The sequence below is a fragment of the Strigops habroptila genome, chromosome 10 (assembly GCF_004027225.2).
Source record: "Strigops habroptila isolate Jane chromosome 10, bStrHab1.2.pri, whole genome shotgun sequence".
Taxonomy (NCBI): domain Eukaryota; kingdom Metazoa; phylum Chordata; class Aves; order Psittaciformes; family Psittacidae; genus Strigops; species Strigops habroptila.
The window spans coordinates 29904344-29925275 of record NC_046359.1 but is presented as its reverse complement, the minus strand read 5'-3'; the positions used below and the strand labels follow the sequence as shown (position 1 = coordinate 29925275).

Below are 20932 nucleotides of genomic sequence, written 5' to 3'. Positions count from 1 at the left end.
CTACATTGTAGTTGCAGGTTTCGTAACCACTTGATCATCTCTGAAATGAAGGTAGGCATTTTTTGGATTAGCTTCCATGTTCTAGAGTAGATGTTTTGCATTATAATGTTCATAATACTTAAAAACAAATTAGGTTATCATTTAATAAGATGAGCAGAAACTTAAAACTTTCTTTCTTGCATTAAAGTCAATGGACAGCAAAAAGCACACAACCTGCACACCTTCAGCCATCTAGAGCTAGTATTTAAGAATCCACATTACAGGGGCAAATATTTCATGGTGGTTTGACTTCATTTTACTTCTGTAGTGAGCCAGCTAACAGATGATCATTCCAAGGTGCAAATACCTGGTCTTGCAGTTTGCTTCTACAAGGCACTGTGTACCAGTTGTTTGCATTTTCTGCATGTATTTGCAAGACTCCTCCTTGGATTTATTACTGCTTGTGTGTAACTTCCATCAGTGACAACAGCAACTCTCTGAGGTGTTTCTCAGCTTATATATATATAGTAGTTTTCTGTGTCTTCACTGGAAGATTTATGGCTTCTCCCCTTGCATTCTAGTTACAAAACAAAGTTGTATTTTATTCTGTGTCCTAGTTCTACTGGTGATTTTATTCCCTTATTTAATGAACACAGGTTCTAGTCACTTCTACATACTTTATAGATAAGGGCAGTCAAGAGAAAATCCTGGATATCCCTATTCCTTCTTTCAGAATATTTTTTCATGCCTCTTAGAGTATCGAGAGCTGCGTGACTGCAGAGCATTTTTATTATCTACGGCTAGAGAAAATGTCAATCCACAAAACAAACTAAAAGAAACACTCGTTTAGTGAACAGGCTTTGCTCTCCCTCTTGCGGTCTGAGCATGCCATTCATGCAGCCTTTGCCTTTCCTGAGATCACTGCACCCTGTATTCAAACACTCTCTGCACCCTGGGATGTGCACTCTCTAGATAGAGAGAATGTGTTACTTACTATAAAAGCAAACCATGTGGCCAAAGAGTTCATTAACACCAAGGCTAAATCATTTTGTATAGTGTTTGTTAGGAACCAAACGATGATTTCTATTATTTTGGCTAGATCTCCCCCCCCACACCCCCCCAATTAATTTGTTTTTAATGTAGAACATTCTAGACAGGAGGTATCAGATAGAAAACAATTCACTTCTTGCTAGACCAGCAATCATGTTTTGAACACATTTTTCAGTGACGAGTGTTTAAAAAATACATGAGGCACTTAAGAAAGTACCAGCAAATGAAGCACTGTCAGTTAAGTTGTTTGGATACTTTAAGGTCACTGCAAATGAGCGGAAAATTGGAGGCTGTACTGAACTGAATAGGAAAAACTGAAATTGTGTGTATAACCATATGGGGAATATTTGAGCTTTTAAGGCTTTTTTTCTTTCCAAACAAAAAACCTGCACTTCCACTGACTCACAGATGACTGTGAAAGAACAGTTTACACAAAACGAGCCTGCACCACTACATTAGAAATAAACACCAGGAGAACGGCAAAGTGAGGCTTGTTTATGCACCAGAAGAATCTGTAAAACATTTTTGTCTAAAACAGAATCCAAACAAAATAGAATCCCTAAATTTCAGCCCAAATCAATGTGTATATGAGGAAGACCCCTACACGTGCCAGACAAGGGTTTTTCCAATTACTTTTTAATACTTCGGGTAGCCTTTTAGAAGACCGAGATGGCTGGTTACCTGAGACATACTCACAGCAGTTTCAGCCAGACGGCATGAAGAGCGTGCGCCAACGTGACTCATCAGCACCTGCTGCTTCATCCCATCTAGTACTAAACTGTGTGGTTACCTATGAGGCTCTGCAAGCCCTTCATCCCATAATACCCCCATCGCCCCGCTGACTGCTTGGCTCCAACCCTCCCGTTTATACTTGACAAATGACCTTTTAAACAAGATGAAACTCAAATTGCAGCAAGCCCCAATGTTGGGGCTGACAAACTTCAGGACCAGCAGATGCTGCTTCCTAACCTAGTCTCCCCTTCAGGAATTCACGCAAGATCAGAGGAACAGTTCTTAATTCACAAAGGAACTTAAAGACACTGGGATGGGGCACAGCCAGGCCGTCCCTTGGGACGCGGGGAGTGGAGGGAGGCCAAGGACGGTTTGGGGCCGGTGCCCTGCAGTCCCCGCCCGGACCTCTCCGCGGGGATTGCCGCCTGGCTCCCGCCAGCCGTCCCCGCCAGGGCCAGGCCGTGCCGCGGTGCGGTGCAGGAAGGGGTGCCCAGAGGCTCCCTCCAGCCGCTACCCACCCTCCGGCAGGCGCTCCCCATGGCAGCCTGTCGGGGCTAGAGCACGCGGCTGAGCCGGCGACCCGCCACCATCGGCCACCCGAGGGAGAAGCGGCGGGACAGAGGCCACGGAGCCCGTCCCACGGGCAGGGCAGCGAGGCCGGGCCGCCCGCGGCTCAGCAAGGTCGGCCCGTCGCCAAGATGCGCTCCCCACTCCCCGCCGGCTCCCGCCGCCACTGCCGAGCCGCGCAGGCCCCGCCCGGGCGCCCCGCCGGGGGCGGCCCCGCGATGCTCAGTGGCCGTCGCGGCCGTCGCTCAGGCGGCCGCGCCGCTCGCCGCGGGGATGGTGGGGCGGGCGCCGAGGGGCGCGGGCAGCCGCGGCCGCGCAGTGCCCACGGTCCGGACGACAGCCAAGGCGGCGAGCTACGGCCGGCCAGGTTTGACCTCCCTTTCCTTGCCCCCTTCCCTCCCTCTGCGGGCGGGCGGCAGCGCCCGGGCTGGCCTCCGGCTCTTCCCCGGAGGGGCGGCAGTGGGCTGTGGCTCCCCGGCGGCGGGGTGCGGCGGGACGGGACGGCCGGCGCGGTGCCCCCGGGTGGCTCCGTCGGGTGGAGGGTGGCGTTGTGTTGGGTCACCGCGGTGTCGTTGGCTGAAGTACTCCGGGGGTGCTCCAGTGGTCGTCCCACGGCAGGAAACTGACGAGCTTGAGATCGCTTGAGGGCCCTTGAGGTCCAGGTTACTCCCGTGCGGTTGGCAGTGCCATTGACGTATCACTGCGATGCCCCCAAAAAAGAAGAGCGAGAAGAACACCTTTTCCAAACAAACATGCAGAATTAAGATATTTTTTTACATATCTACGCCATCAGCTTTCAGAATTTGACATAAAAATTAAACATTCGTACTTAGTGTGATGTCACACTGCAGACTTGACATTGCTGTCTTCGGGAAAAGGATGTTAAATGATCTTCTGTGTTTTAATAATGTTTGCGACACGGATTTGACAGCGCTCTGCTGATGAGCCATTGGTTGTGCCATTCCTCTGGAAAGCTGAGCAGGCAGGGGCTCAGTAAGGAGCTGGGACAGCCCAGCCCTTGGATAAAAGAGAGCTTTGGAGGGTCTTTGCCTGGTGCCAGAGCCACGTAGCCCTGGCTGACATCTGGCTTCACAGGAACAACCTCATCAATATCTAGGAAGCAGCAGAGAAACCATTCATAAATCAATTTTTGAGGGAAGTTTTAAATAGCTTAGGCTAAAGTTTCTCTGAGCACAGGATTATGCAAAATGAGTCAAGTGGAAAATAAAGTTACCAGTGTTTCAACATGAGTAAGGGCCCTGGGCAGCACCAAACCTGAGAATGACTTCCTTGATTCCTAAACAGGTCCACTTTGTGTCTCATCATTTCCCTTCTCCAGTCCAACCTTTAGGGCTCCAGAATATTTACAAGTGCTGAGTTTGGGTGAAAAGGGTAAAAGAAAGGAGCCTGAAATTTGAGAGGTACAGTCCAAAACCATTTGGGCTGTTGAACATTTTAGTCTGGTGTAGGGAACGCACCATGAACCACACAAACCCACTCCTACGGAAATGGACTCAAGCTTTCTCCAGCAGAGAAAGGACATACAGAATATATGGACAGAAGATGAACTGTTTAGTTAAACACAGCATTTTTTTAAAAACAGAGGGAAACACTGACAGGGTGTTAAGGAATATGGAAATTTTTTAAAGTGCTTCAAAAAGTTAGAATATTGTTCCCTCCTTCCACCTAAAATGTATTTTGATAATTTCCAAGTAGACAGCAAAGAAAAGGAAATTATATCAATCCCTTTGGGGAGAATGTGACATTCTGACTTCTTGAAGCCTATGAAGAGGTTTCTAAACTTAAAAAATGAAAAAGACAAATTTAATCTTTCCAGACTTGTCAAACTTGTCTCAATTAATTTTTGATGGCATAATTAGAACTTCCCACTTTAATGTGTGCTTTTTCAGTTTACTTCTCAAACACTTTAATTTTGAAAGGCTTGGGGAGAGCGGAGGGCTTTGTGGTGGGAACTGAAGCAGGAAGAAGGGGCGGCCTCTGTGTAGGTTGCAGTGCTGATTCAGAGTACTCTATTAAGCCAAGAGAGATGAACTCATTTTTTTCCTCCCTTGGGGAATCAAACAAGAAACAGGAAGTCATTGATTCAAAGTAAGATCATTCATTCCGCAATTGTAAACAGTGTATTATGTGCCTGTAAATATTTCCAGAACCCACTGGCTTATAGGAAAATATGAAGTAAATTATTATAATCTCTAACAAACAACCCACAGTAAAAAGAGTTATTTTCAAACTTTTTATCTGAAATGTTTATACAGTGGACTATTAATTAGGTTGGACATTGAGAAACTACTTGGCTGGACGCATTGTTCACTGCCAGAAATCCATCTACTCAAATGTTGTGTCTGTTGAAAGACAAGCATTTTTAACTCCACCCTGTAATATTGCACCCTACCAAAAAGCAAAAATCCTTTCACTACTTGATCCATTTGTGTTTTCACTACCACAAACACTGAAATATCCTACTGCTAACCAAATGCTGGCCAAGTTCATCTCTGTTGAACGTAAATGTAATTAATCAAAAAGCAAAAACATCAAAAATGCTAACTAGGCAGTCTGCAGGAACTTTGCCATTCCTCCTTACTTAGGAGAGCAGAACCCAGGCTATCTGTCCATATCAATCTGCAGCTGAAGCTTCTGCTTCCTCTGTAAAGCAGAATCTGCTGCTGGGAAGTGCCACCTTCCCCCCTTGAGCGCAGGGACTCTCTGCAAGGAGGGAGGAGTAAGGACTAGGGATAGGACACTGGTGAGCACCCTGCCTCCCTGGCAATCCAGGGAGTCTTGTGTCAAGCTTAAAAGAAGGGGTGGGAGGAATGGGAAAAGACACCAGATGCTTAGAAGGGTTGCAGTTGAAATGCATCTGTGCTTAAAAGTTAGAATTTGGGTGTTGTAGGATGGGCTTTGGAAACTATTTTAATAATGTGCTTAAATCCCAGCTATTCCATGGGGATTCCTGAGTGAGGGATTCCTGAACAGGGATAGTTGTAACCTCAGGCTTAACAGCTTGAATCATAGCCTTTGGGACCAAGAGGAAGAGAGAGTCGGGAATAGAGCAGTTACCTTCTGACAAATGATTGTGGTGAAAAGCTGACAAACCTTCGTCATTTGTTCTTTCCTCATTTTCCTTCTAACTTAAGATACAGAATGAAAGAAACAAGGAAATTAGAGTAGATGAAAGGAAAGAAAGTTTTGAGACACAGTTTTTCACCTGTTCAGCTATGATGAACTTAAGAGTTATCTGAGACATGGAAAATTTAGAAGAGAACTATAAAATATTAATTTATCAAAGAAAAGTGAAGGAATTTTTGGCATCCTACTTACGACTTTGGTGTGTCTTCCAATGCTTTGCTTTTCCCTTTATTCTTATTGGTGTCAGGAACAGTGGAAAAGATAAATCTATAGATCCTTTGCCTGCAGCTGAGGTGTTCCACCTCCTTGGGGAAGGAAGGGAACTAGGGCTGCCTCTTCCAACACTGGGAGGAAGGGGAGTGCTTGAACCTAGGCTACTGAAGAACTGGAGTAGTCATGGGGATGGGGCTCTCAAAGATGGCATTTATTAATCTCTGCTAGCTGTGTCAGGACTTGCAGTATAGAGCTCTGTTTTGTGCATGATTTTCCTGTGCCAGCCTCTTTCATCGCATTGAAAAGGTGGCTGCTTGCCTTCCCTTGTCAGTGTCTCACTATGACATAGATGGCAAACATGCAGCATAACCTTATGACTGGCAATTTTTTGTTTGTTGTGATGTTCAGCTGCCTTCCACTGAATGTTGTTTTTATGTCTGTCTGTTATTTTGGAGATAAATTGAATACTTAGGGAGTATTCAAGTTTTCTTTTCAAAGTCAAACCTAGGTATTCAGAGCCCAAGAAAGGCCAAGGCCTTTGCTCACAAGGGAACGCCTTGGACTGAATGGTTACATTCAGCCATCCACTTACTCTTTATTAAGCTGTCTACAAATAGTTGGAATACAACAGAGCCCAGTCCTTCAGCTTACACACAGATGATTTTCTTGGCTTCTCAGACTCAAACCATGATGAGCCAGCTCTCATCCTGAATAATTTTTCCAGTAGCGCTTGTCCGAATGGGCACCAAGATTAATTTCCAGAAGGCATGAGCAGTTGAATGTAGATAAAAGCAGATTTGAACCCAAAACATGCATGTACGAGGTTGTCCTGAGATCTGCAACAGCTAGTGCCAAGGGATTGTTTTTCATGTGGGGGATCCGTTAGGGACTATTTGCTCAGCTACCTTTACATTTGGAACCATAACCCTGCCTTGCAAGTCTTTAAATATATAACATTTTAAAGGCAACTAGATTAAATATAAGGATTTTAAAACGCCTTTTAAAGAGTCCTCTGCCAAACAATAAACTTGCATAAAAACAAATGTGCTACTAACTCACAGGTAGTTACACCTATATAAGGCATTTTCTTAGCAAAAGCTCAGTTATCTACAAGCTTCTTCATCCTAAGAAAGGATGTATACAGTAACTGAAGATTAAAATGCGTGATGTGTCTCTGCTTATCAAGGAAGACATACTGCAGCCCCAAAATAATTGAATAAATTAAATTATGGTAAATCTAAATATTATGAACACAGATTTCAGCAATTTCCCAGTTATTAGGGCCTTTGTAGAGTAATGTACTTTTTACTAAGCCTTATGAAGCGGCATATGTACAAAATTTGGGGGCATTCTTGACATTTACATAAAATAAGGTAGGATGTGTATTAAAAAAAAAGTCAGACATTAAATACAGACTCAATTTAACATGGGGATTTTTTCCCTTTCTTTTTCCAGCATAAATATGGCTGAACTTTCAGAGCCAGAAGGTACTGTAAACTGGAAAGAAAGATGTTTAACTCTGGAGTCACAGTTAATGAAATTTCGTCTCCAGGCAAGCAAGATCAGAGAATTGTTAGCAGAAAAGGTAGGTCTCATGGTATGAATTTCAGTGCTGTATAAATGATGTTATTTGATGGTGGGGGCTGATCACATGCCATGGTTTGAGATTACAAGTACTGGAATTTTTTTGGGAAGGAATAAAAAAAGCATTTTAAACCAGAATATATGGAAAACAGGTATGTTTTAATGCTGTGGAAGAATTTCACACATTAGATTTGCCAGCAAGAAATGTTCATTTTCAAATAAGAACACACTGGCAACTCTCCTGCAGAGAAAAATATGTATCCGGTAACCACTTTTACAAGATTGAAGTTAACATTTAACACATTTTCCTGAGTATTTAAGAACTGATTTAAGACACAGAAACATTGGGGAGAAAATCCAAAAGTATTACTTTCCCCAGTATTCCTTATGGAATCATATAATTTACCAGATTTGCTTTTCCTATTATTAGACATCTCCAACTATGGCTCGTCCTCTGAGTCTGGGGACCCAGAAAGTTCAAAATATATATAGTTTAATTTGAAAAATATTCTTTAAATATATACTTTATGTTCTTTGCAATAGAGAAGCATTTCATTTGGCATGTTCAAATATGTGTATGCCAACAATCAACCATAATTGAGCCCATATTTGAATTATAAGAACCCCACCATTGTATTTACCTGGTAACATTTTGACAGAACAAGGCAATTAAAAGAGTACAAGGGACAAAACATTTTAGAGAATCATTGAAACTATGTCATCATTAATACTCACTTCAATACATTTTAGTTAAAAAGTAATTTTGTCAGAATGACAGTTTTTCCTAGAGTTAAATTTTCCATCCATTGCTCCCCTCCAAAAGAAAAATAAAATTCAGATCATTTAATAGTATGTTAGAGTGATGATACTTTTATACATTTATGTTAATGCTTGCCTTTTGTGAATTTATTCATTCTCCCTTGAAGCCATTAATATATTTAGCATCCACATTTAGCTTTTTCTGAATCATTCCCATTTTACTATGTTTTGGTGAGGACAAGAACTAAAGAGTATTAAAGCATGAAGAAACATATTATTTTGTATTTATGAAGAACCATGGATGATGTACAAAGTTATGTGCTCTGGTCCTTTCCTAATAATGCTGAACATTTTGTTTTCTTTAACATGTAAATTGAGTACATTTTCATGGGGGTATCTGTCTTAATTTCTGGATCTTAATTTAGCTTTCTATGTTACATGTCATTTGTTATTTTATTGATTGGTCACTAAATCTTGTAAGGACCTTCTTGTAAATCTTTCTTGTCAGAAAGCTGCTATTATCCTGAATAACAAAATACCATCAAACAACTTTGTTGCTTCACTACCCAGTGCCCATTACCAAATGTCTACATTGAACAGCATGCACCCTGAATAAATGCCTGCAGATCTCCACTGACAGCTGCCAGTCACTGTGTGAAATAATCAATAACCTACTATTTTTATTGAGCCAGTATTTTAATTCATGGAGTGATGTTCCTTCTTGCTCTCTGGCTGTTTGTTCCCTTTAAACACTTTCTAAAATCCAGATAATTATATAAACTAGGTCCCCCGGTTCTGCAGCCCTTATGACTCCCTCAGAGAACTTCAATAGCTTTGTAAGCCAATGCTCCTTTTTATAAGGGCCACTTTGACTCTGCCCTTATCTGTCACACTTATCCACATGCCCCCTAATTCTGGTCTTACAGTTTCCACTAATTTGCTTACTACAGACATCAGACTTACAGATCAAAACTTGGTTCAACTATATCATCCAGCTCTGAGTATCATTTTGCAATTTGTTACTGTTCATGCCTTTATCTCATCTATGGAGATACAAAGCCTCAATTTGAGATTAAAAAAATGGAATAAAGAAGTTTAGTATTTTATTAATTAGACTTTTTTCATTAAGTTGGTCTTTTTTATTAAAGTGAACATGAAAATTTACATAAATGAAAAATTATAGTTTAATAATACTGAGTTCCACTGGAATTGTATTTTTACAATTAGTACTCCAAATAGCTCTGCTTTGGTATGACTGAAAATACTGCTGTTAGAAAGCAGTATACTTAACAGCTCTTAATTGTTTACCCAGTCCTGCAGTTCTTCTGTATGGCAAACCCTCATTGACTGGGCATTGCAGAATATTGTTTTTTGAAAGAATAACCAGCTGTACAAATGTCATCTTTTGAAATTTAATTTAAAAATAAAACTACTTGTGTCCTTCAGTTCAGTTAGCAAGGCCCACAGATGAATTAGTAAATCATTATCATGAGTCTTGGAGGAGAATATCCATCAGAGAATACAATACTGTCTGCTGAAACAGTCAACAATTATTGGATGCTTATGCAGCCATAGAATCATAGAATGGTTAGGGTTGGAGGGGACCTTAAAGTTTATCAGCCTCTCAACAGGGCTGTTAGATGTCATAGATTTCTTCTGTCTCTTCACCCCAGTTGGATGGAAGTCAGGTGGCTAAAGAGTGGACATGACTTTTCTAGGGACTTTCCAGCAGCCATAACTACCATATTTTATGCAGCTGCTTCTGATTACAGTTTTGGCAACCAAAAAGTTAAGATTAATGAACAGAACTTCACAAAACTATCTGAGTTAAAAAAAAATGATTAGAAGTTTAAATGCTTTCTATTTAACATTTCATGTTGCTCCTTTACAATTTGCATATACAAGCTCTTAACTGCTAGAAATAGCCTCTTAAATTAATAGAAAAGTATGCATAATCATATAATTTCAGAAGTTGGCATTTAAAAAACAAAACAGCATAAGAGAGATAAAATCACAAATCTTCAGCACTGTGCCTGAAACAAAGCATTCAAAAGAAAATTATTTATTCTCTCTCATCTGTGAGAAACATGACTCCAAAATAGATTAAAAAATCCTAAGAACTTGACATGTTACTGCCCCTTGTTTTAATTTGCCTTCACTTTCTCAAAATCTTAAGTGAAGAGCTTATAGGAGATGGAAATGCGAGAGAGATTTTCAGTTGAAGACCATGGGTCCAACAAGCGTTCAGTTGGGATAATTCGATACATTACTCTGCAGAGCAGAGCATTAGCGGACTTTGTGAAAAATGACCCTTCTCCTCACTTTGCCATTTTGACTTATCATAATGACTCATATTAAAATGAAACTTCCATTCATAAACCAGATTCAGTTGGGACATGCATCAAAGACTGGTCAGAGCTCAACAAAATTAGACGATATTCATCTGCAAATTTATCAGTCTTGCACAATTCAAAAACACCAATTTTCAAAATGACCACTAAAATCTTACTTGTATTTATTTGTACACTGGTTTCATTTGTAACAATCCCGTGGTTATTTTTTATATATTTTTATTTTTGAAATTATACAGTACTTGTAAAAGGAAAGATACACTCACACTAGTTTGAAATTAAACTGCATGGAACTCAACGTTACCCAAAAATATCTTTGGGAAGTAGCAAAGTGAATCATGAAGACCTGACTGGCCAGTGCTTGATAAGCATCCTGCTACTAATGGTAAGAGGAGAATACAGCTGATGTCAGCCTTTATAGATAGTTTCTAGATTTGTTACCGCTTATAGAATGAAACAAATTTGCAAAGCACACAAATAATTCTCACTCCTACTTTGATGAGCACAGGTCTTTATTTGTGGTTTTGTTTACAGTCATCTCTATGCTATGAGGTGTGTACTAAAACATCGAACAATAGCACCAGACAGTGTTCTACTTCAAAATAGCAACAGAAATCACAGTACTGTAGCATGACAGACAGAAAACCCTTGTGGGTATTAAACTATGTAATTGTTGTAGAAAACAGAATGAGAGTGATACTTGTGATAGAACAGGTGGTCTCTATAGGAAGGTAAGAGAAATTAAGTGGTGGCAATTCTCCAGCCTTCCTCCTCTGCATGTAGTTGAGAGGTATCTCTTCAAAACAGTGAATCAGGAAAAGGAGTTTACATCATATTATACTATGTGTATGACTTCTCAGAAACTCACTGGGTTTTCCCCCTTATATTTGTTCTATAACTTGGTCTAAAACCAGATTTTAATAAGGGTTTGCTTGAACCTATCCTTTTTCAGTATTTGCGACTGTGACCTGTGTGCTTCTGTAAATATATTCAGGCAATGGATTAACTGAAGTACTTTTCTTATATACTAAAAATCAGATACCTTTGCAAAGTTGCTTTATTTAATAGTGCCCCTTCAAATAAATAAACAATCAACATAGGAAGTCTTCAGTATATTTTTCTAATAGCTGTGTTCTAATTTAGAAAAACAAACTATTTACTGGGTTTTGTAAGTCTAGCAAGTACTCATCCTTGAACCTCAGTGGGTGAGGAGTTAGAGAAATTTGCATTGCAAGTGCATTCCAGAACTTAAATTTTTTAGTGAACCTGGAGAGAGAGAGAGGAGCAAAGGAATATACAATGTTTTCAGAAAACTAATCCATTCACTGTTGTTTATTTGTTTGGGTTTTCTATTTGTGTTCATTTTGCCAAGTAAAAGGTCTATATTTATAAATGTAACATGCAAAGAAAGAGACCTTGTTGGAGTTTTAAGCAGAAGCTGCTGCTGTAAGTGGGAGAGGTCTTTACAGGAATTTAAGGAATGATGTAGAAAGTATCCCTAGTATGCCAGTTTTAGGATGGCTGTGGAACTGAGTTTTAAGTAGGAACCTTTATTTTAATGCAGCTTGAGTCTTATGTATATGAAGGGTTTACTGAAAAAAACCTTAGTTGAATAAAAGTTTACAGTATTGTACTGTAAATTTAGCTCCTAGCTAGCATTTCATGTCATAGGGCAAGCTGGTGACCCTCATTCTTTTCAGAGAAGAAAAATATGTGTGCAACATCAGGTATAAAGTTAATGTTTTTCCTAGCACTGAAAAATCATTTTTGTAGAAGAACTACATAGCTGTGTTAAATTTCCACTTGGGCAGCTTCCACACCATTTCTTTTTCATCAGACCCCATAAGGACTGAACATGGCACTATCCCAGATGTTGCGTTATGGTCTGTCCAGTAATCCTCAGCAATCACATGAACATCCCCGCGTTTGTTTCCTGCAGTGCGGAGGGTCATTTTAAGCTTTGAGTGATTTTTAACAAATACTTGATTCAGAGGATTATTTTTGTGTATGTGTTCGTTTGCTTGTAAGCTTCCATTTGGATATTCTCTGTATACATGCTCAGCTGGCAACCGAGAGTGTACACAACAAATGCAATAATACTTTCTGTATAGATTACGAAAATTGAATGATAACTGATTTTTAAGACCAAATACTATTTCCAGTATATTCCAAAGCATAACACATGCCTGACTTTGTCTTACAAACCAACAACTCAGTCCATGTCCCACTGTATTTTTATTAATTTTGCAGCCATATTTATGGTATGTTATTTGACTTTTCCAGTTGAAGCAGATACAGCGTTTTGTTATCTGTGGCATGACAATTTCAATATTAATATTTTTGGAGAAGTCCATAATGCATTTGACTTGTGCAGTGATTGCCAATATGAAAATTATAAAAAAGCACAATGAATATTTCCATTTGCATTTGAAGGATTATGAAGGGTAATGTAAAAGGAAGCAACGTACCGTAGTACCAAAATTATTCAAATGAAGGTTATTTTTTAGTATTTCAGTTGCTCTTAAAAAACTTACTGTCATGAAAAAATGTCAGATGCAATTAGGAAGATACAAACAGGAGAAAGCAAGGAGAGTTAAAGAGAATAAAAGTTTATATGGTTAGAATCTTAGGTTTGTTTATGCCTTTTTAATACCTATGCTTTTTTTTCTTACAACTTCATTTTTATCCCTTGTTTATTATTAAGTTTATGCCATGCCTTTTATAACAGTGTGGGAGAAGGATGTTTGTTGTTTTTGTACATCTTAAACCTACATTCTTTCTAAGGAGGCTGAAGATGGAAAAAAAAAAAAAAAAGAGAAGAAAAAAGAGAACTCAGGAAGCAATAAATTAGCTGTGCTTGTAGAGGCCAGGCTGGGTAACGGCATGAAGAGCACAGCCCTGGCTGTGAGGCCAGAGGATGAATATTTTCTCTCTGGTGGTACAGAGATGAGGGCATCAGTTCTATTCCAACTCACCTGGGATGGGGAGGCTGATGGAAGTTGTGGAAGCTGTGATAGTGGGCAGCCACCTGTGCACATCCTTGGCCAATCTAATATTTGTTTAGCATTTCACTTATAGGTGCTACAAGATGTTTTTTCTCCATTTTTATGGAGGGAACGGTTTTGCTCTTTGAAATTATGCATTTAATTTTCATTCCCTCAAAGAGTATTTTTAGGCTTTAAATATCTATTGTCCTGTCTTCAAACTGCATTATGCTGCCTTACATATATTTCTGGAATCTCTTGCTCCTTTACCATCTGGGTTTCCTAGGTGTTCTATACACTTTAATGAATAAATTTAGTTTCAGTCAAGTTTTCAATTGTTTAATCTTTGGCAGTGGGTGGTACCTTTGATTCTTAAGCCACCACCTCTCAGGCAGTGGCACAGAAAAAAGGCCTCTTTATTTCAGATGTTCATCTTGTGGCTCTAATCAGAACTTGCAATTCAGCAAGAATTTCCACATCGCAGTACAATGATCAAAACAAAACAAAGCAGGCAGCTGCCTTTTAATAGAGATGAACAGCCACCTGTCGATACATTTCTCTTAATTTTAAGCACTATGTGAGGCTTCTTTTTCCTTGCCTGCTAGAGTGCTTTGGTGCATTCTTGCTAAACGGTATCTTCACTTCTTTCAAGATTTTGAATGCTATCATAATGCCTGTTTGTGCTAAAGTGGCGGTCTACATAATTTGTATTTGATTGCATCTCTGCAATTTAACTATCAAGACCAGATCTGAGTTGGAAAAGACGACAGCCAGAAAGAGTGAACATTCCTAGTATTTTACCAGGCTTAGGAAAGTCCTATGACTGACATTGGGAAAAGCATAATTATTCAGCCAACATTACATGCTGCTCACTTGTCCTTCACTACGCTGCCTCCCTAAATCCCACTGCTGAATGTAACTATTTTAAGTCTGAATATTTACTGCCACCTAGACTACTAATTCTGGAAGAGTTCCTTCCCTGGGCTTTTCTGTTCTATATTTTTAATTTATATAGTTTCCAGAAGAAATCATTAATTTTACTACAGTGACCTCAGCTGAAATGTGAAATGTTGTTTTTTTTCATGTACTTTTCACTCATTTAACAAGCACTAGGAAGACCTTTCGAGCTAAATAACTATTCTTAAAATTATGTTTAAATATTGAAAAGAACTTGAAAAAAGTAAAATATAACACTGGCCTCATGTCATGGAGACTGATAAAACTTTTGAGCCTGATCATTTTGGAAACTGAGCAGAGGGAAACTGATAATTTTTGTAAGTTTCATTTTGTTCCAGGGAAAGGCTTTTGTGCTAAACATAGCTCATGCGAATGAGCTGAAGTACTAAAAAGGAGAGTTAATAGAGACTTGCAATTAAGTAGTGCCTTTTGCCTAACTAGGAGAGTGATGCCAAAAGCTGCTGTAGTTAGAAGTGGACAGGATTGTGATTCTGCATATCAAGACTGTAGAACTACAAGCCATCTTCGGAAGAAGCAGGAGGAATGTATGTATGTGTATGTATGTTGGCATTAAAGACCCAAATTGCTTTTACATCCGTATTTCTGACCACAAGTCAAAGACATAATCCCTGTGGTGAATAGTATGAACAGAGAGAGATAAAATAAAGAGGAGAAGTTGGTTGGATGGCAAATTTGCAGAGGAATAGTTGGCACTGCTTTGTTCATTAGAAGCATTGTAGCCTTTTACCTTTTAATTGGTATTAAGAATGGAGAAGACAAGAGAAGGAAAAAATAGGAATGCACTGGAAAGTGGCGGCTTGAGAGCTGCCTGCTTGTGAACACTAAGCTGAATTTTGCAGTAATCATAACCTAAGTGGTCATTCAGGTGGCATCTGAAGGAAAAATAAGGCTGTAGCTTTTGGGATTTAAGCCAGATAACTATTTCTTTCATCTATAGGGTTAGTTTTTTGGGGGGAGTTTGGGTTTTGTGTGTGTGTTTCGTTTGGTTTAGGTTTTTTTCATGTAGGAAATAATAACAAACAGTAAAATTCCCTATACTGTAAACCAGTAAAACTGAAAAAAAATTCACCACGCTTGATCTGTAAGTAGCCTAAGGAACATTTGAGCCCCATTAAAACTTAGCCTTTAGCATTAGCCATTCTGGGGAGATCCATGACAGAAAGAAGATAGTGTTCATAAGGCAGTTCTTCATTTTGATGACTAAATCCACATCGCTGAGAAATATTTTTATAGGTTTCATCTTGTTCATCTTGTTCTTTGGCTTTTGTGCCAAAATATTTCATTTTTTACTGAAGGCATAGTTAATTTCATGAATATAGGTAGGGCTGAAGTATCACTTCCTAGATGTATGAGACAAGATGGATTTCTATTAATTAGTTAATATGAAAAGCTGTTATACAAAAGATAAGTCTAATTATTATGTTGCCTTTGGGATAAAAAAATCATCCAGTAAAGAACAAAGTATATCCTACTCAAGGCTTGTGCTAATTCCTTCTTTACATATTATCTTCTTTATTTTTCCTGTGAAATATTAATACTTTGATTTTACATCTGTATTCTTTATGTGTTTGGTCTATATGGCTTAACTGGTCAGTTAAGAACATATTTTGATGTTCTTTAGCTTATAAAGACATAGCACTGTCCTTAGAAGATACGTAATATGTAGAAGAGAAATCAGTGTCAAGACAGGAGGAATAATGTTTGAAAATATGGATGGAACATACCCAGTCAGCTTTTTAATAAATGAGTTACAGAAGTAGGAGGAATATTACTGTGTTTTCCTATGCTAAACTACCAGAAGAGAGACCTTTTTGTAAAAACAGTAAATCATGCTTCTAAAACAGTTTTACCAATGCTTTTAACTAACAAACATACGCAAGGCTTTATACATGTATAGACCGAGCATAGCATACTTTAAAACATGAAAACTGGTGGTTGTCAAAGCCACTGACAAACAGATTACTTGCTTTTGAGGAGTACTGGCTCTTTTCTTATGGAAATGCAGACGTTTGTTGAAATATTTGGGTTCAAATAGGAGTATAGAACCAAAAGGGGAAATCTTGGTCACATGCAGTGCTCTGGAATAGCTGGCAGGCATATTCTTCAAACCATTTATAAACTTACCAAACACCACGTAAAAAGTCAGATCTTTTGTCTTTATAGCTTCTATTAGAAGGTAGTTCCAAAATCTTTTTTAGTCAATGTAGAAAATGAGGGTCTTCTAATTTCCAGCCTATGTTTATTCAGCACCTGTTTATATCTGCTTGAATCTTTGAAAAACAGTTGTAGGTGTGCTTATACCTAACTTGCTTCTCCTATTTGTTTATTTATAGAAGCAACCATATACCCATGTTTCTTTAGTTTTGTTAAGTCCTGTGTGGTGTGAGGACTGATAGTTCACCAAATCTGAAAATGGACACATTAACTAGTTTTTGTGTGGAACATTATTTTTCAAGCACAGATGGTTTGGGCCTTTTTTTCAGATGGGGAAGAATTGAAAAATTGAAATATGAGGGAGAGGGAGACTCTAAACGTACCATGCTCAAGTCACTGGAAGTTCTGCATTTGATCAGTAGACAGACTGTATTTCTGCTTCAGAAACATTAGGTTTTAACACATTTTTTGGTTTTGAAAACTCTTGACCTTGTATTAGCACACTCTGAAGGGCTTACAGAGGAGTGCTTTTCATTCATTAAAGGTCATATTTTTTCATGTATTTATTTCAAAAAGATTTTTAAAAAGTCTGTGTGATACAACAGTGTTGTTTATATCATTAAAAATGAGGAGATGGTGTATTATGCACTGATTATAATGCAAATTTTAAATGTGAATGGGACAAGGTATTATATTGAAAATTGACTTGGATAGAAAGTTAAATTTTTGTTCCTAAAATTTTTCAGATCTCAAAAGGGAAAGAATTCCAACAATTTTTATTTTTAAAATAAAATACTCCCTTAAAAATCATTAAATACTTATTTCAAATACCAAGAAAATTGTTAGAGCTGTAATTTCTTGCTAATGCACATTACGGGAACAATGATCAGTATATATATATATAAAAATGAAAGTATTTATATACATAAATGCATACAAAAGGAGTATTTTGGAAATTTCTGAGTGATGACTTTTGAGTTTATACTCTTTGGTGATTCTGTGCAATACATGTTTTAAGAAAACGAAAATCTCTTCAATTGCACAAAAAAATATATGTTGAACATTTCTGAATAAAGTCAAGAAACTTCCAGGTGACCTTTGAAAAAGAATTGCTGTAGGATGTGCTTTTGTATTTTAAAGAACTTCCAGTCTCCCCATGTGTGTGTGTTGTGCTTCAATGTCCAGACCTCCAAGGCAGTACACCTCTTGGTTTTTATTACTGCCATGTTTCTTCAAAGCATTCAGAATTTATTCACATGTGGCATTTCTCTGTTCATTGTTAGAACAAAAATAGCTCAGTTTGATGAGTGTCAGATGTAGAGTGGTCATTTCCTTACTAAATTTAAAAACAAACCTGTTTCTAACAATAGATACTGTTTTCCATAATTGACGTAATTGATGCAGCATGCACTAACACATTTTCTGAAAATTGTAGGAGAATTTTTACACTTAAAAAGAGGAGAAAGTGCAGGTTAAAGTAGCAGTCTGCTCCTCTGTACCTGTGCTTATACTGTTCTTTAGTCAGTAGTTTTTGTTCATGGGCCCAAAACATTTCTTCTTTAAGACTGTAAAACCAAACCCAGTTAGATTATGACAGGGCACTTCTGAATCCTTAATGAGTTTTGCAAAGAGCCAAAGCCAATCAGATATGTGTGACAGTATTCCTTACAAGAGGTTTGCTGAACTGGGGCATTATTTCAAGTTATGTCATTCAGGACATGATAGAAAATGAAGCTTAAATATACTTCATGTGCCAAATGTTAACAATGACATGCTGGCCCTCCCTGTTACTCCTTAAAGGGAAGCCAACTTTGTGTCTGTTAATGATTTACAGACTGTGGTTCATTCAAGAGGTGTCTAGCCTAATAGCTGATACACACTATTTAATTCCAGTGATACTAGTGATTTGCATATATGTATGTAGAAAGAAGCTGGTGGGAGAGAAGTCTGGTTCAGCAAACTTTTCTGATTTTCAGATCCCCTTCAGTATAAAGTCAGAGTTGGTCATCAATATTCAAGCTTCAGCCATAGTTAAGAATTCTTTCTCCTGTGTCTGTAAAGCATGCTTACATTTGCCTCCAAATGTGGATATGGCTACAGTTACCTGCCACTTCTATCATGAGGTTAAGTAGGTCAAGTTTAGGTAGTATTGCCTTTTTTATTTATTTATTTTATTTTATTTTATTTTATTTTATTTTATTTTATTTTATTTGAGGTTCTTAAGCTATCTGTCCATGGCCTGAAGTGGTCATAGTCACTGGGAAAGAGAATTCACCACTGTATTTTATTCTTGAGAAGTTCAAAGCATGGCTTTTGATTTAAACAATTAGCTATTAGTCCAATCACATATTTTTGTCTTCTCTCTCCTTTCTCTTTCCCTCTCAGTAGTGCTGTGATCATTGTTACAAAACTTCTTACTAACTTAAGAAGAAGGTTTAAGGTTAGGTTTTCTTTTCGAAGAGAAATCCTTCCCTTAGAACTAGTTCCAGTATTTTGCCTAACAAGTTTGATAATCTTCAGAGTATCCTAAAAGCAATCATATTTTCTCTTTCTTTCTTCAGGCCTATGGACTAGCAAAGCAGGCAGAGTATAGATGTAAATCTCACTTTTCAGACAAAACCATTTTGTGGATTGGTTAGAGATTATTTATGGAAATGGAAAAAAAATATTTTGAAAGTTTCATTATTGTTACAACACACTGCAAAAGAAACCTACATAAACTCTAAATAAAGGTAGAGTCAGGACTGACTTAGTAATTGTTTTGTAGCATCAAATTATTGAAATGCTGGCCAATTTAACTGGAATTGAAGTGCTCATGTTTGGTAACTATGGATTCCATTCTTGCTGAATGATACAGATTACTTTTTTTTTTTTTTTAACAGGAGCCTCCTAAAATAAATTGAAGACCCTTTAGAAATTTGCTGAATAAAATCTCACACTTAGTTGTTGCCAGGAAGCTGACTGGCATATCTGTATTGTGAGACCACGCAAAGCTTCTTAGCATACCTGCTTGAAATAGTTAACTCTTAAAGAAGCAAAAATAAACCTTGTTCTTCCATTTTTAATCTCTGAATGCTATTTTTATTGGTAATTATTCTCTCAGTTCCTTTGGCTCCTGGCTTTACATTCATCCTGGCAACAGTTTTATTTAAGTCATATTCTTTGTCCCGATAGTCTACATGAATGTATTATTATGTTCTGGTCCTATGCAACAGTACGTATTTCTAGCAAAAGGTGCCATGTGCAGTTTCAGTGCAGAAACATGCAAGGAACGTGGGACTTTGATGCTCAGTATTATCCAGAACTCAAACCTTTGTGTAGAAGAGCAGCACTACTGCTTATTGACTGTACAGTGGTTCAGTGATGGTTAGATGCTGCTAGGTAGACTAGTTGTTTCAGGTTTAAGCTGAGTCAGACCTAGCTGAGCTGCAGCTGGATGGACCTGGCAAGCAACATTTTCAGGTTTTATTTCCATTTATTAAATCTGCCAGGTTTCTGATATGACCTTACAGCTGAAATTTTACTTATGGGACATAAAGAAATTTCCAGTTAACTGCCATGGCAATTATGAGCATATACAAATTGTTTGACTGTGAAAATGGATAAACAACTTGCTATTCATCAACAACGAATTTCACATTATAAATATCTGAAGGAGTTTTCTGTCATGATATTAGAGTATTAACAATGTTCATTAATGATATAATAGCTGCACTTCTACTTGGTTTAGTGTAGTGCTTTTACTACAGTGGAATGTTAGATTATCATATGTTCAGAAATACCCTCAATTTCTGAATGCTTAACTCACTAAAAAAGAAATGTCTTAAAATCAATATTAAAGTCAGTCTTGTAAACCAAACTTCTATTTGAATGTAAAACCAGACAGACAGATGGAAAGTAACCTGAGGATTCAAAATTCTAAAAATTAAACTCAAAATCTCAACATGAATTCATATAAATACGAAATTAAATACATGCGACCAGAGAGAAACAAAGGCGGCTCAGCTCCCTGTCCATCTGTCCAGACTGTTAGTATATGAATGACTGGGATGATCTTCTCCTTAGAAGTGTTCTTGCAAAACAACTCATTGAGGACCTGACCATGCACACTGTGAAATGTTTGTTGCTCTTGTATCAATGGTGTGTTGTGGTATTATGATGTGGACTTTGGGTTCTTGTATTATATGAGGAAGTACTAGAAGGTCAGTCACAGCTTTTTTTTTTTATGTTAGTGAAAACTAATTTTCTCCGTTTTCAGTTTTTTGATTGATAGAAAATGATCACTGTGTCCTTGTCTGGACGAGGTGCTAAAAGTACAAAAATCTGTTTCATGTGATTGACAACATAATGAGGAAGAGAGAAAAAGAGACAGAGAGTAAAAAAAGAAACTGCAGGATGTCAGAAATCAAGTACAAACAGGACAGAATTAAACTA

The 20932-nt window shown here is 38.1% G+C and overlaps 1 protein-coding gene across 1 annotated transcript in view; it reads left to right on the top strand.

The window, feature by feature from the left end:
• Nucleotides 1-2559: 2559 nt before the first annotated feature.
• PLEKHH2 (pleckstrin homology, MyTH4 and FERM domain containing H2) overlaps nucleotides 2560-20932 on the top strand; it is a 56609-nt gene continuing 38236 nt past the window's right edge. The window contains exons 1-2 of the mRNA XM_030499237.1: nucleotides 2560-2695; nucleotides 7144-7273. Coding sequence (XP_030355097.1) covers nucleotides 7151-7273 — 123 coding nt within the window. The 5' untranslated portion in view covers nucleotides 2560-2695; nucleotides 7144-7150. The remainder of the gene's footprint in view (nucleotides 2696-7143; nucleotides 7274-20932) is intronic.